Source organism: Piliocolobus tephrosceles, chromosome 1, assembly GCF_002776525.5.
Source record: "Piliocolobus tephrosceles isolate RC106 chromosome 1, ASM277652v3, whole genome shotgun sequence".
Lineage (NCBI taxonomy): Eukaryota > Metazoa > Chordata > Mammalia > Primates > Cercopithecidae > Piliocolobus > Piliocolobus tephrosceles.
This window is the reverse complement of record NC_045434.1, coordinates 106426726-106442701: the sequence shown is the minus strand read 5'-3', so window position 1 is coordinate 106442701 and position 15976 is coordinate 106426726. Positions and strand designations below refer to the sequence as shown.

The 15976-nt window shown below is 41.9% G+C and overlaps 1 protein-coding gene across 2 annotated transcripts in view; it reads right to left on the bottom strand.

The window, feature by feature from the left end:
* The window catches only part of AMPD1 (adenosine monophosphate deaminase 1), a 23571-nt gene extending 9395 nt beyond the window's left edge, over nt 1-14176 (bottom strand). Inside the window, exons 1-5 of one of the 2 annotated variants that reach the window (XM_023222781.1) lie at nt 14009-14176; nt 12024-12035; nt 7156-7336; nt 5296-5461; nt 2437-2602 (exon numbers count right to left, since the gene is read on the bottom strand). In XM_023222781.1, coding sequence (XP_023078549.1) covers nt 2437-2602; nt 5296-5461; nt 7156-7336; nt 12024-12035; nt 14009-14030 — 547 coding nt within the window. In that variant the 5' untranslated portion in view covers nt 14031-14176. The remainder of the gene's footprint in view (nt 1-2436; nt 2603-5295; nt 5462-7155; nt 7337-12023; nt 12036-14008) is intronic. The other variant, XM_023222782.1, reaches the window with a different exon arrangement.
* Nucleotides 14177-15976: the final 1800 nt, after the last annotated feature.

Sequence of the window (15976 nt, the reverse complement as noted above, 5' to 3'; positions counted from 1 at the left end):
AAAAAAAAAAAAAAAAAAAAAAAAAAAAAAAAAATTCATCCTTTTACTTTCAGCAAGTATGGTCATTTATACCTCTTCACTACTGTGCCCAAGGAAGGCATCAGAAAGTCTCCTGTTCGCAAGTGATGCCTACAGCTGCCAAAGTGAGAAAAATAGCATAGAAAAAAAAAACAGTCTGCACATTTCCTATTCAAAATTGGGAGAAAAGGAACCTAAGAGAAGTGAAACAGCATGTTGCTACATCAAATATTAATTTTGAAATCCTTACACTTAAGGATTAATAGCTCACTATTAATGATATAATTATTATTAAAGCATAACTTAGGGGAAATAAAGACAAGACAAACTAAATGTCAATATTATAGAGGATGGGTAAACCACTGTTATGAGTTACCAAACTGGAGACATGTTTAATATGATTTTAATATTAAAAGGAATTATAGACAAGAAGTTGTGGAACTGACGATCTTTAATAATATTACAATTTGGAAGTTCAAAAATATATATATTTTTTGAGATGGAGTCTCGCTCTGTCCCCCAGGCTGGAGTGCAGTGATGCCATCTCAGCTCACTGCAAGCTCCTCCTCCCGGGTTCATGCCATTCTCCTGCCTCAGCCTCCCGAGTAGCTGGGACTACAGGCGCCTGCCACCACACCCAGCTAATTTTTTGTATTTTTAGTAGAAACGGGGTTTCACCATGTTAGCCAGGATAGTCTCGATCTCCTGACCTCGTGATCCGCCTGCCTTGGCCTCCCAAAGTGCTGGGATTACAGGCGTGAGCCACCGCGCCTGGCCTCAAAAATCTTAAATATTTGCCTCCCCAGAAATTTTAGTTCTAGGAATATAATCCTAAAATTATGAGACAATTACAGGAAGATGTGTGTATAAAGATGCTTATTGTACCCTTTTTAGAAACAAGTTTTAAAAAGTCAGAAATTTAATTGCCTAAAAATAGGAATTAAGTCAATTATGTTCCAGTTATACAATAGAAATCTGCAAAATTATTCAAATCTGATTGTTGAAAAATACGTACTTAACTTTCTACAAGGCAGAAAGTAAAAACTGAGATAAGTAAATAAAGTGCTATAGAAAGTCAGAATATGTAGTTTACATCTATCCAGAAGGCAAGAAATGATAGTATTTGGGCTGCCTCTTGAAAGATTGGGTTGGCTCTAGAGACTTGGACATGTGGTGAGTAAGTGAGAGGAAGGACAGTCTGGGCACAGGGAAGCAGAGCAGCAATCCAGGAGCAGGAAAGTGTTGAACTATGCAGGGAATGAGAACTATTTCCAACCAGAACCAAGAGTATAAAGATGGAGCAGAGAAAGTAAGTTCAGAAATAGCTTGAGTGGGCTGGGCGTGGTGGCTCACACCTGTAATCCCAACACTTTGGGAGGCCAAGGCAGGTGGATCACGAGGTCAGGAGACCAAGACCATCCTGGCTAACACTGTGAAGCCCCGTCTCTACTAAAAATACAAAAAATTAGCCAGGTGTGGTGGCGGGCGCCTGTAGTCCCAGCTACTTGGGAGGCTGAGGCAGGAGAATGGCGTGAACCCAGGAGGCGGAGCTTGCAGTGAGCTGAGACCGTGCCACTGCACTCCAGCCTGGGTGACAGAACTAGACTCCGTCTCAAAAAAAAAAAAAAAGAAAGAAAGAAATAGGTTGAGTGTGCAAGTTCAAAAATAAACAGGCCAGGTCTGTTGCCTCACGCCTGTAATCCCAGCACTTTGGGAGGTTGAGGCAGGCAGATCACTTGAGGCCAGGAGTTTGAGACCAGCCTGGCCAGCATGGCAAAACCCCATCTCTACAAAAAATACAAGAATTAGACTGGCGCACTCCAGTAATCCCAGCTACCCAGGGGGCTGAGGCAGGAGAATCGCTTGAACCCAGGAGGTGGAAGTTGCAGTGAGCCAAGAGGGTGATGCTGCACTCCACCCTGGGCAACAGAATGAGACCTTGTCTCGGAAAACAAACAAACAAATGAAATGTAGTTAGGGGGCGAGAGGATGTGGGCCTGAAATGCCAGGCTAAAGACTGGACTTTGCTTTGTAGGTAGCAAGGAGCAGCTAAAGGTTCTTGTCAGGAGAAGGATGTGCTCAGATCTGTGTTTTAAAAATTAGCACCAAAGTAAAGATGAACCAAAAGAGAGTGAGACTGAAATTTAGCAGAGTAGTTAGGAAGCTCTTGTAATTATCTGGACAAGGAGAAGGCTAAGCCTGAATGACGGTTTAGGGAATGGTGAAGAGAAAAAGTTCAGAAAGATGTTGTGCAGACTGAATCAAGTGATTGGACACATGAGGAAATGGGGCCAGAGATGACTATTACTATGGTATTTTTACACTAGATTACTTATAATCTAGGGGCATATTTTAAATTTAATATTTAATAGTTTAAATAAAAGATATGCTTCATACATTAAATAAGAGAATTGTTACCTGGATAGAAGCTCTCATTTGCTATCCAAGCCTCACCATCAATGTTGCGTAAGTATTTGGAAGGGGTTTTAGGGAACCTCTGAAATGACTTCTGCATGTATTTCTCACGTATGCATAGTGCCCGATACAGACCTTTGCAAACAATTTCAAAATCTTCAACTGTAACCTGCCAAAAAAAAAAAAAAAAAACTCAGCATATCAGAGTCAATCCTATGAAAAACTGAGAAGTTAGTAAAGCTTATCCTTGGCACCTCCCAGCTCTCCTGTGTATCGCAGCCCATTCTGAGCCTCACCACTCACCTTGCTGCTTCTTAATTGACGTGGGACCAAAATCTCCCTCCCAGAGCAGTTCCTGAAGCTTTTCTAGCTTTTTTGTCTCTACCAAACTTACCTGTCCTACGAGTCTTTCCCTTATAGTCCTGTATTTGTTTTTGGTTTAGCAGGGATTATCTAGCAAATAAGATTAAAAGAATCCATTCTAACATGGTATATACTTTCTTCCTTCCAAGTACGTGTGAATATTTTAAGTACAAGATAATACCTCAGACTGGGCGTGGTGGCTCACGCCAGTAATCCCAGCACTTTGGGAGGCCAAGGTGGGTGGATCACAAGGTCAAGAGATCAAGACCAGCCTGGCCAACATGGTGAAACCCCATCTCTACTAAAAATACAAAAATTAGCCGGGCATGGTGGCTTGTGCCTGTAGTCCCAGCTACTCGGGAGGCTGAGGCAGGAGAATTGCCTGAACCTGGGAGGTGGAGGTTGCAGTGAGCCGAGATTGCACCACTGCATTCCAGCCTGGCAACAGAGCGAGACTCCGTCTCAAAAAAAACAAAACAAAACAAAGACAATACTTCAACTGAAAGACTATGTGACTCAAATTGTGAGAATTCAAACCACTTGGTCAGTGAGGGAAATATTTTGGGATGAATAAGGGGTCACAAATCTCTCAAACCCATGCCCTGCCTTCTTTAGCTATGATGATCACAACATCATTCTGTGAGAAGTTAGTCTTTTAGATGATGTTATTTCTCGGTAAAAATTGAGAGATTCTAGAGGAAAGCCTCATTAGAGCTGCTGGAAATTTCCCCTGCCTCCATTCCCAACTCCTGACTGGGCCAGGCAGGCATGCCCAAGTAGTTATAACTTGAAATCACTGAATGTTCATTATCAAAACCCAAAGACTTTTACTCTGGGACTAACATATGCTTGTCCCCAATAGTTTAAGGTCCAGATACTGATCCTGAATTAGTTTAACTATTTTAAAGACCCGCTGACCTTGGCCAAAAGAGTCTGGCACAGGTGCTAGGTCTGGGGGTCTGCTTCCATGCTTCCAACGGCATGTGTAGCTCATTGCCACCTAATAGGCCACTAGTCTATCAGGTCCTCAGGAATGAGAGCTGGGTCTCATTCACCTTCATGTTCTCAGCACACAATGCCTAGCACAGAATAGATGCTCAATAAAGACTGATTAAATTGAATCAAGTGTTTAGCAGGAATTAATGATCTTGGGAAGTGAGCCCTGGTTTCCCCTTCGCCTCTGTTTAAATTACAAGGGTGAAGACTAATTTGGGTACAGACTACAACCAGGTAGAGCGTAGAGTGTTGCTCAGCAGCCCACATTCAGCCCACAGGTACAGCGACATACTTTGTTTTTCGCAGTCTCCAGGTCAAGGTTTCAGGTGCCCTCCAGCTTTCACAGGAGGAGAAGCTACTCCTTGACTTCTGTACATTTTGTTCGTCCTCCTAACCTCTTTGTTTTTATTGTTGTTTTCATTTCTATCAAGCATGCAGGTATGACATTTATCTCCAAATTTTTACGTTATTTTGAATTCTGGAGTCCTCCAAACTGTGTTTCCCCTGTACTCATCTCTATTAGGCATTTCTTTTTAGTTATTTAGTGCCTAAACCCCCTGACATTTAGAGAGCACCCGTGTTATACAGAAAATTAATAAGCAAGAATGAGGTGCATTTAAGTGCCCTGTCACTTTTAAGTATCTTAGGACTGACTCTAAGTGGGTCAGTTACATGAGAAGGGGACCCAGCACTGGTCATTAAAACTATATTTGGAGCATCGACTGATGGCTACACAGCAGTTTCACCAATATGATGCTGATTCTGCAAGTCCCTGTGGCAGAGATTTATTAATTGACCAACTGTTCTGGATGAGACAAGCAGGTCAAGTTGTTTGTGACGTGACTTTACTATCCCTGTGGCATACTAGAGTCTGTTCCAAGTAATGATCTACTATGTAACCATCTGCAATGAAATTGGAGAGTTCAGCTCCTCAAAACACAATAGCCTCATTAGGATTCTCTAACCTCTCTCTCGTCTTCCTTCTTTTCTCTGATTCCTTCTTTTTTCTCTTCCCTCTCTCTTTCTCTGGATCTGTTTTCTTTGGTTGGTTTATGCTATCTGCAACCCTTCTCACTATCCTAAGTCTGCTGGGGTCTTTCTTTTACTCTGGGACTAACATATGCTTGTCCCCAATGTCTCCCTGCCTCCCCAGAGGCTCCCTTTTCTGATTTATGATAACATCAGTGAGATTTGACCACTCTACTGCTCTCTTTGATCCTTTTTGCCAAAATCTGTCCATTGTATTCTGTAACATACACACTGCATTCTACTCCATATTCTCCATGTGCAAGCAAATGAGATAGAGGATACATTATGTGGGATGATAAAAACAACAGAAATATAAGACATACCATATTAGTAGTGAAATGCAATAATGAAGTGTAACAAAGTACAGGTGAGCTAACACCTCCCTCAACAGGAATGAGAAGAAGGTAAGGAGCTAGAACTGTCAAGCTGAATGGCTTCCTGGTTGCTAAGTCTGAGTGGCAAGGACCAACTCACCCCAGAGGCATAGTCACCAGTGATCTGCACTCTCTGAAAATCAGGCACGGTCTGGTAGGTTGGAGATGAGGAAATGTATTCATCAATGTGGGACAGTTTGGTGGAAGATGTTTCACTTAGTGGAATGGACAAATTAACAGTCTTCCGTCCTTGGAAACGCTTTTTTCTGGGTTCGAAATTTAAAAGTCAGAGTTAATTTTGTCTTCATCAGGCATTTCACTGTGACAGATAGATGTTTCTCTATACGATTTTATTCTGAGGACAAAAAGTAAAAGTTAAAATGTGATTGGGTATCAGAAACAGGATCCAAGCATAGTGGGAGGAGAAATCACTGAAGACACATGACAGTGTGCCCCTCTCCCTGGTCTACCTTGGAACAGCCTTAGCAATCCTAGAAGACCTTCACCATGACACCCTTCTTCCCAGGTCACCATGACACCCTTCTTCCCATGACACCCTTCTTCCCAGGACAGACTCAGCTGTCCACTCCCAGCTGAACAGGCAGTCTAGGTACTACAGAAAACACAGGCTATGTCAGTTACTACCTATATCATTTTATTCATGTTCCTTAAACATGGATAAAGGAGCTCCCATTTACCCACCTAAAAAAAATGGTGCAAAAATGACTACCTTATAGGATTTCTATGAGATTTGATGTGTACAAAATGCCTAGCAAAGTACCTGGAACTTATAAGGTATTTAATATTATTTTCTCAAATCAGCAAGTATTTGCTGAGTTTGACCCAAGTTTATTGCTTTGACCCAAGTCCTGTGTTAAGTCCTATGGGGGACACCAAAGGAGGTGGATTGCTGTTCTTTCCTTAAAGATGTAAAACCAAGAGAAAGACAGCAGAATAGTCTCTTCCCCATGAAGCTGGTGGGATCAGGGGAGGACTTAAGGAGAGGATTCCAACAAAGTGGTTTGTATCGGTTTGAGGTTTGAGGACTAAAGTGTGGCCGGTAGTGAATCCTAGAGTGGTTCAAATAAAGGAAAATAGATTTCGTGGAGAGGGATTTTCAAAGACTGCTTGGGGGAGGCAGCAAGTATGCATCACAGACATAGGATGGGCAGGGCATGAGGGCAGAAATAGAGAGCAGTATTCCTCAGGCCAGGAGGTGGTCAGACTAACTGGAAGGCAGGATTCACGTCAGGGAGCATAACACTAAGATTGGCCAGGGACAGAGTCTGAAGATGAAGGCTCTTGTGTCCCAGTTTATATAACTGTTGTGTGTAAATTGAATATGTTCACAGCAGCCATTTGCCCACTTTGGTTTGAAATAATTCTATGGTGTCTCGAAGTCCTCTTGCTTAGTTGGTTAGGGAGGCTTCAATCAAGGGAGATGTGAACGAGATAGGAGGACCACTGCTTTCTTCTTTTTTCATCATTGGCTCCTCACTCTAGCATATCCAGTGTGGGGGGAAAAGGAATTTTTTTTTTTTTTTTTTTTTTGAGACAGAGTCTCTGTCACCCAGGCTGGAGTGCAGTGGGGCAATTTCGGCTTACTGCAACCTCCGCCTCCCAGGTTCAAGCGATTCTCCTGCCTCAACCTCCCAGGTAGCTGGGACTATAGGCGTGCACCACCTGCCTGGCTAATTTTTGTATTTTTAGTAGAGACAGGGTTTCACCATGTTGACCAGGCTGGTCTGAAACTCCTGTCCTCAAGTCATTCACCCGCCTTGGCCTCCCAAAGTGCTGGGATTACACTTGTGAGCCACTGTGCCCAGCCTTAGGAATTTCTAACTCTGGCAGAGTTCTTCCTCTGAATTGAGCATCATTTGGATAAATGAAACCATATCTTCCCTGGCAGATACCCCTCCTTAGGTGCCAATATGCTAAGCATTCCGTTTACACCACTTACCTCCCGGCTGCTATGGAGGTGGACAGAGTCTCCAGATGGAATATGTGTGCTTGCATCTCACGATGAGAAATTGGACAGATCTCATCCACATCAAAGGGGGAAATCTCCTGACGACCTCCTTCATCTTTGACTTCAGAGGCAAACACTTTTTCAGCAAAGCTGCGCGTTGCATCATCAATTTCTAAAAGAGGTTTTCACATATTAGTGTTCAAGCCCCTTTTCAAAAGTCATCTGAGAATTTCTGCTATGTGTAAGGCATGAGACAGGGACTCTGCTGCGTGCATGGCTCCCCTGCTTTCCAATCAGGGTCCCTGAAACACCGCAGAGCTCAGTGCCTGTTCTCCTTTTAGTGGGTTTCTGTGTGGGTGCCTTGAAAATGTGCTCTCAGAAACATGGGTCAGATTCTCATAGCACATTTCAGAATAGTCCTAAAGGTGGTCCTAAAGATGAGACTGGGCTCTTGTAGGACCAGCACCTCATGTGAGATCACCTGTTTCTGGCAAGGCTAAGTCTGATTTCATAGTTTGAACCATGCAGCACAGTTCTTCCCATTAGGTTGGTGGAGTTTTTATGATGGTTTTGAAGATGTGGATACGATTATTGGTCCTTGGAGTTTCTCTTGCTAAGGAGAACCAGTGATTCCAGTGATCTAGGTAGTTCTGAGAAATAAATGTGTACTTTAGGGCCTTTCTTCTACTTAAGACAGATACTGTGTTTCTCTCACACATCAAACCTTGTTTTCTTCAAATCCAGACAACTTTGTGATATGCTGCTATATGCAGGGAGGGGACCACTGACATTTACTACCTAGTACTGAAAGTCCCATTTCTTGTGGACATGGGCCTCAGTAATGAATGACCCTTGGAAGGCCAAGTTTACTTGTATATACCCTAATTTTCCCATTCTTAAAATGGGGGGAGATGATGCTTCTTAGTTTGGCAACGAATAACCCCAAGACCCTCAGGATGTAAGAAAACCAGTGTCTCAGGGCACGGTGGCTCATCCCTGTAATCCCAGCACTTTGGGAGGCCAAGGATGGTGGATCCCTTGATGTCAGGAGTTGAGGACCAGTCTGGCCAACATGTGAAACCCTGTCTCTACTAAAAATATGAAAATTAGTTGTGCATGGTAGTGCACACCTGTAATCCCAGCTACTCAGGAGGCTGAGGCAGGAGAATCACTTGAACCCAGGAGGCAGAGGTTGCAGTGAGTGGAGACTGCACCTCTGCACTCCAGCCCGGGTGACAGAACAAAACTCTGTCTCAAAAAAGAAAAGAAAAGAAAACCAATGTCATCAAATAGGATGGTGATGGCCATCAAGTATCTGCCTTTCTGTTAAGTTCCACTGTGTTCTCCAGATCCTCAGTGTTTTCTGTCTGAATAATCATTACCTCTAATACTTTTCCCAGTATTTCCAGCAAATAGCTGGTAGCAATAATGACAATGGCAAATAGCTAGCTATTTGGAGCAACAGTAGAAGACAGAAACATTCCCCACAGGATGACAGAGCAAACTGTATGCAGAGAGAAAGATGCCCCCATCCATTAATGTCTATACAGACCTGCAAAAGTCCATATTTTCTATTATAAATTAAGTAGATGTCATGTGTTCAAGCTCCCTGCTCTGCACTTAACACCTCCTACATCTTCCTCTATTTCCATTTCTTTATCTGTAAAGTGGAAATACCAATACCTACCCAACCTCGCTGGCAAGACTGTTGTGACACGAAGTGAGATAGTGTATGTGGAAATGCCTTAAGACAAATAAAGCACCAGATTAAATTGAATGAGGTAATGTGTAGCATTGGTCAAACAGACATTTGGTGTGTGGGGTTAGCTTTGGACTATGAATGAGATGATAAATGATATGACTTAGTACGTGATGAAATGTACATTGGAGATGATAGGATTGATTCATAACTTCCCCAACAATAACAGTCAGGTCAGCCAGTTTTTAAAACCTGGTTTGTTACAGCAAAGTTAACAGAGAAGCCCACTATGTTGGCCAAACTTCATGCATTTATTTGCCTTGTTAAACTCAAACACCTGAAACGGAAAAGCATCCTTGGATGCTATCAGTAGTCCTTTGGCAAGCACCATGATCCATGAAGGAACAAATGGAACACTAAGTAAATGCATTCGATGGCCTGAGAATGCCTCCACATCCTACTGCCAACTGATCCCCAGAAATAGTGTCACTTCTTCCTAAGCATCATGAGCAAGCACATGCATCTCAAGGGAGAGTGGCAAGCAGAAGTTGGAAGAGGCTGCATGCACCATGAAGGGTAAATGGAAATAGGACAGTTGGTTATGAAGATGAGAATGAGGATGATGCAACTGGTCAGTCATGCTGGATCTGCAGCAATAGTGCTGGAGGCCTCGGGAAGGACAGTATGGAAATGGATGCCCAGAAACCAAATCCTACTTGCTTGATATCTGGCTTTTCCAGAACAAGCATTCATTGTCTGGGACTGCACATTTCTATTTGTTTCCTATTTTAAAACAGTATTGTTTTTACTAAGATTGTATCTCTCTAAGCCACTATAGACAGTTGAAAAGTAGAAACTCTACTCTTGAGAAGTAGCTTACATGATGACCAAAAATTATATGGTTGATATTTCCTTCCACTGAATCAACCACTTGTTTTGATTTCATGTAACCACAGCTGAAATTTGACTCTTAATTCAAGAGCTCTGCTTTTCAAAAATACCTCGGGGAGTGGGCCTGGCATGGTGACTCACACCAGTAATCCCAGCCCTTTGAGAGGCTGAGGTGGGAGGATTGTTTGAGGCCAGGAGTTCCAGACTTTGGAGCCTGGGCAACATAGTGAGAACCTCATCTCCACAATTTTTTTTTTTTTTTTTCAAAAATTAGCCAAGCATGGTGGCATACGCATGAAGTCCCAGCTACTCAGGAGACTGAGGTGGGAGGATCACTTGAGCCCAGAAGGTTGAGGCTGCAGTGAGCCATGTTCGCACCATTGCACTCCAGCATGGGCAACAGAGTGCAAACAAACAAATGAAACATATTTCAGGGAATGGTGGTGATTATGGCAAGGAAAAAATGAAACTTATATTTCAAAAGATAAGTAGATAGGCCAGATGCAGTGGCTCACGCCTCTAATCCCACCACTTTGGGAGGCTGAGTGGGCGGATCACCTGAGGTCAGAAGTTTGAGACCAGCTTGGCCAACATGGTGAAATCCTGTCTCTACTAAAAATACCAAATTAGCTGGGCGTGGTGGCACACGCCGGTAATCCCAGGTACCCAGGAGGCTGAGGCAGGAGAATTGCTTGAACCTGGGAGGTGGAGGTTGCAGTGAGCCAAGATCATGCTGCTGCACTCCAGCCTGGGCGACAGAGCAAGACTCTGTCTCAAGAAAAATAAAAATAAAAATAAAAAAAGAAAATGTGTGTATGACAGCTGGATGGCCTTGGGCAAACCACGTAATAACTGGGAGCCTCAGTGTTCATCATCATAAAGGGGAATGTTAATAATAATGATGTCAATTTCAGAGAATTGTTATGAAGATTACACAAAAAATACTTTAAAATTATGCAGTACCATACAGAAGTTGGAGATTACTATTATTAACACCGGAAGCGCAAGACTCTTGAGAAGAGGAATGTCATGCTTGCTTCTTAACCCAACAAGTCCAGAAAAACATGCTTGTTTCTCAGCAGTGCTTTATTAATGTGTAGGAAAGACAAGGTTGTACGCCTTTCATCTGCCACATCTCATCTCCCAAAGGAATTCAGAGGCAGACCTACTAACAGTTAGCAAAAGGACAAGTCTAATTTGAGATTGAGGGGAATAGACAACTAAAGTTATAGTTTTATCTAAAATAGGTTTTTAAGGCCAGGCATGTTGACTCATGCCTGTAATCACAGCACTTTGGGAGGCTGAGGTGGGTGGATCACTTGAGGACAGGAGTTCGAGACCAGCCTGGCCAACATAGCAACACCTCATCTCTACTCAAAATACAAAAATTAGCTAGGTGTGGCGGTGGGCACCTGTAAACTCAGCTACTTGGGAGGCTGAGGCAGGAGAATCACTTGAACCCGGGAGGCAGAGGTTGCAGTGAGCTGAGATCATGCCACTGCACTCCAGCCTGGGCAACACAGCAAGACTCCATCTCAATAAATAAATAAATAAAATAGGTTTTTATTTTATCTGGTCACAAAAATTCACAATTTTATTTTACTTTTATTTTTATTTATTTATTTTTTTGCACTGGAGTTGCTTTACTAAGGCGAGATTCAGTAGGCCCCTTTAGCTAATCTATGTTATTTATTTCAAAATATTAAACAGGCTGGGTGTGGTGGCCCACACCTTGTAATGCCAGAACTCTGGGAGGTTGAAGCGGGTGGATCACTTGAGGTCAGGAGTTCGAGACCAGCCTGGCCAACATGGTGAAACCCTGTCTCTACTAAAAATTAGCTGGGTGTGGTGGTGTGCACGTGTAATCTCAGCTACACGAGAGGCTGAGGCAAGATAATTAGTTGAACCCCAGAGGCGAAGGTTGCGATGAGCCGAGGTCGCACCTCTGCACTCCATCGTGGGCGACAGAGCAAGACTCCATCTTTAAATCAATCAATCAATAAATAAGTGTGCCACATGAGGCTTTCTTAAGAAAAAAAAAAAAAAATATATATATATATATCGTTATACACACACTAGAATCCAGAAAAGTCATGAGCTTATTTGCTATGCTATGGGATAGCTATGGTCATTATGAATCTCTATTGACTTTCAAGGCTATTATTTAATAAACACTGCTGAAAAATAGCCATGTTTCTGAATTAAGGAACAGTATATTTTCTTTAATTGATACTCTGACAAATGGCAACAAAAGTAATGCAATACTCACGTTTCTCTTCAGCTGTATGAAGTAAAATAAAACAAGATAAAATATGTGAACAACTTTCTGTAATCATGGTGGCTATTAATCACTGCTTTGGGGTAGACGCATGTAGATTGCTGTTATTTCAACTCAGCCTTCCAGCTTATCTACACTTTGCTGCCATCAGAAAGCTTGGGAATATGGTCATTATACAGCTCTTCATTTTTTTTTCTTTTCTAATATGTCTCTTAACATTTTTAAAAGGCACTCTTTATAAAGTATGATTTTTAAAAATATCTGATGAAGAAAAATGGGAATGTTCATATGATGTTGACAGTTCATTTGGTAAACAATTTAGTAACACCTACCAAACAACCATTTGAGAAGCTATCCTATGGAAATCATCCTTTAACATGGAAAAAGCTTTAAGTGTCAATATTGTTATCAGAACACATTTATACTTATAAAAATCCATAAAGAGGCCAGGCGCAGTGGCTCACGCCTGTAATCCCAGCACTTTGGGAGGCCAAGGTGGGCGGATCACGAGGTCAGGGGATCGAGAGCATCCTGGTTAACATGGTGAAACCCTGTCTCTACTAACAATACAAAAATTAGCCAGGCATGGTGGCGGGCACCTGTAGTCCCAGCTACTTGGGAGGCTGAGACAGGAGAATGGCGGGAACTCAGGAGGTGCAGCTTGCAGTGAGCCGAGATGGCGCCATTGCACTCCAGCCTGGGTGACAGAGCGAGACTCTGTCTCTAAAACAAACAAACAAACAAACAAACAAACAAACAAACAAACGACAACAAAAAAAAACCCCTAAAACCATAAAGAACCTAAGGAATTAGTTAAGAAAATGGTATATGCAGTCTTTTAAAATGTTTTTTAGGAAAAGTTTGGGATACCGTGGTAAATGGATAAGTTGTAAAGTTAAGCCAAAACATTATCCTGACAAAAGCAGGATATAAAATTACATGTGCAATATAATCGTAACTGTGTCTTTTTAAAAAAATTCTTTAATTTTGCACAGAAAAATAGATTGAAAAGAGAAAACACTAAAATGTTAAGAGTGGCTATCTTTGTATAATGGATGTGCAGATTTTTAAAATTATTACTTTTGGCTGGGTGTAGTGGCTAATACTTGTAGTCCCAGCACTTTGGGAGGCCGAGGTGGGCAGATTGCTTGAGCCCAGGTGTTTGAGACCAGCCTGGGCAACATAACGAAACCTTGTCTCTACAAAAAATACAAAAACTAGCTGGGCATGGTGGCACGTGCCTGTAGTCCCAGCTACTCAGGAGGCTGAAGTGGGAAGATTACCAGATCCCAGAAGATTGGGGCTGCAGTGACTCATGATCGTGTCACTGCACTCCAGCCTGGGCAACAGAGTGACACCATGTCTCAAAAAATAAATAAATAAGTAAAAAATAAAATTATTATGTGTACTGAATTTCCCCACTTTCAAAATGAATGTTTACTACTTTTATTTTTCAGCACAGTTTCTATTTCACATGAAACATGTATTGCTTTTATCATTTAAAATTATAACATTATTATTTTAAAAATTACTCTGTGTACAAACCTAGACAACAGAAAGCTATTCTCATGAACTATCAGAATACACACATTGGGTTATTTTTGTCACGTTCATGATTTTCAGCTAATACCATAGCTAGAGTCATTGTGTAGGAGCTCTCTCAGAGTTACGGCAGCACAGGTTTTGTTTAGACTAGCAGAACAGTTATTAAATATTTCACAGAATTTTCTACTGGGATCATCAAAGATGCAACATACATGATAACAGTTTTAGAAACTTCCCCACATACCAAAACTAAAAACAAACAAAAAACCCTTGAAAACATTTTATGTTTTCCTGAAATGTATTTTAAAGCTATCATGAGCCCCAAATAAGGAATGATCAAAGCTGATATGGTAGCTAAAGGAACAGTTGCATATGAAAAAAAAAAAAAAAAAAAAAAAAACCTGAGCTCTCCAAACACTTTGTACACCTACCTGCAAGTTTGAACAGAGGCATTGTTGCTGAAATCCCTGATTCTAGGATAGCACAGTAGAAAAGAAGAGAGAGGAGACCGTGGGTGACTGACTGACACTATAAAATATCCTGACATTCATTTTATTATTTTGCTTTGCCCCCTGAAATTTGACCCTTCTCTGCTAAGTGGAGAGAGATGAGCTTTGGACCTATTTATAGCTTGAGGCATTTGATAGTGAAAAACAGGTGAAGCTTTCAGTCTTTACTTTGGGATTAGAAGTTATCTGTGGTGGGTCAAAAACTGCATTTCAATACTGTCTAAATCTTCCTACAGACTGGATCCTTGGCAAGGGTAGTACACGATGTGACCACTGATGGTGATTTCCCACCCTAGTGAAACACAGTGAAGTCTTTCTGGTTTCTGAAGCTATGGTCCTCAGGGTTTCACATCACACGAACAGCTTTCTGTGGTTGGTGAATATGCTGGTACATTCATCAAGCTCTCAACAGACACACACACATGCACGCACACACGCGCAGGAATGCATGTTTTTATTAGAAATATATCTGACTTAGCAGAAATTCAATTGACAGTTTAATGAATTAAGTGGTAAAGTTACTTCAAGTCTTACAGAAACTCAACTGTCCTCCGGAGTGTTCAGTTACCACTTCTCTACTTATTGCTATAATAGGAACAATAGCTTTGTTTTGTATAACATTTTATTGTATGTAAAACGCTTTGCAAACATTAGTTGATACCAATTACAATCCTGTAAGGCAAGTAATACCTTATCCCTGTTTCCCAAATAAGAAAACTGGGGCTCTGACTGGTATCTTCCTCAAAGTCATTCTGTTCATCCTAAATGGCAAAACCAAGGCGCTCTGGACCCAAATCTCACGCTCTTTCCACAATAACACACAGTCTTTTTCCCCCCACGCCCCCGAGACAGAGTCTCGCTCTGTCGCCCAGGCTGGAGCACTGTGGCGCCATCTCAGCTCACTCAAGCTCCGCCTCCCTGGTTCAGTTTACGCCATTCTTCTGCCTCAGCCTCCCAAGTAGCGGGAACTACAGGCGCCCACCACCTCGCCCGGCTAATTTTTTGTATTTTTAGTAGAGACGGGGTTTCACCGTGTTAGCCAGGATAGTCTCGATCTCCTGACCTCGGAATCTGCCCGCCTCAGCCTCCCAAAGTGCTGGGATTACAGGCGTGAGCCACTGCGCCCAGCCAGTTATGACTAAATATTTGATGGTTACTTCTAGGTAAAGAAAGTAAGCTGCTAGACTCAGCAGAAATTTTAAATTATAACAGCTTATATTGAAGACCAGCTTGGCATTTCAGATTAGCAACAGAACTATGGGTATAGACCAAAGGATCTTTTTTACTATTAACTATTTCTTTTTGAAAATTGGGACCAGCCTTTTTGTTGGCGAAACTTAATAATATTTTAGTGTTTAGCCTTATGGCCAACCTCTCAATCAACAATATTGGAACACATTACAAAGGTGTTACTGAACCAAAATATTTGCTCATTTCTTTCCAACTCCTTTTTGTTACATTTTCAGCTGGATTTCCCAACAGTATCCACAAATTGATATATCCAAACTAAGCATCTTCCTCCATGAACCTGCTTCTCCTTCAGTAATTCCTATCTTTATGTAAGTTACCCTCCAATTTTCTCATTCCAATTGTGTAAATACCCTTGTTGCCTACCCAAAGGTAATTTTCCCTACCGTTCTTACAAACAAAAAAATTTGGTTTGAGCATTAATATACTCAGCCAAAAAACAACATTTGCTAGATTCCTTTGTGGCTAGAAGTGGCCGTTTGACACAGCCTGGCCAGCGTGATGTAAGCAGAATTTCTGGGTGGGATGTCTCCAAAAGTTGTTTTAAAAGGGACCAGCTCAGCTGGCATATGTTTTGCCTTTTGCCCTTCCTCTTCTTCCTGCCTGAAAAAGGAAATATGTGGATGGGGGGCTCCAAACCAA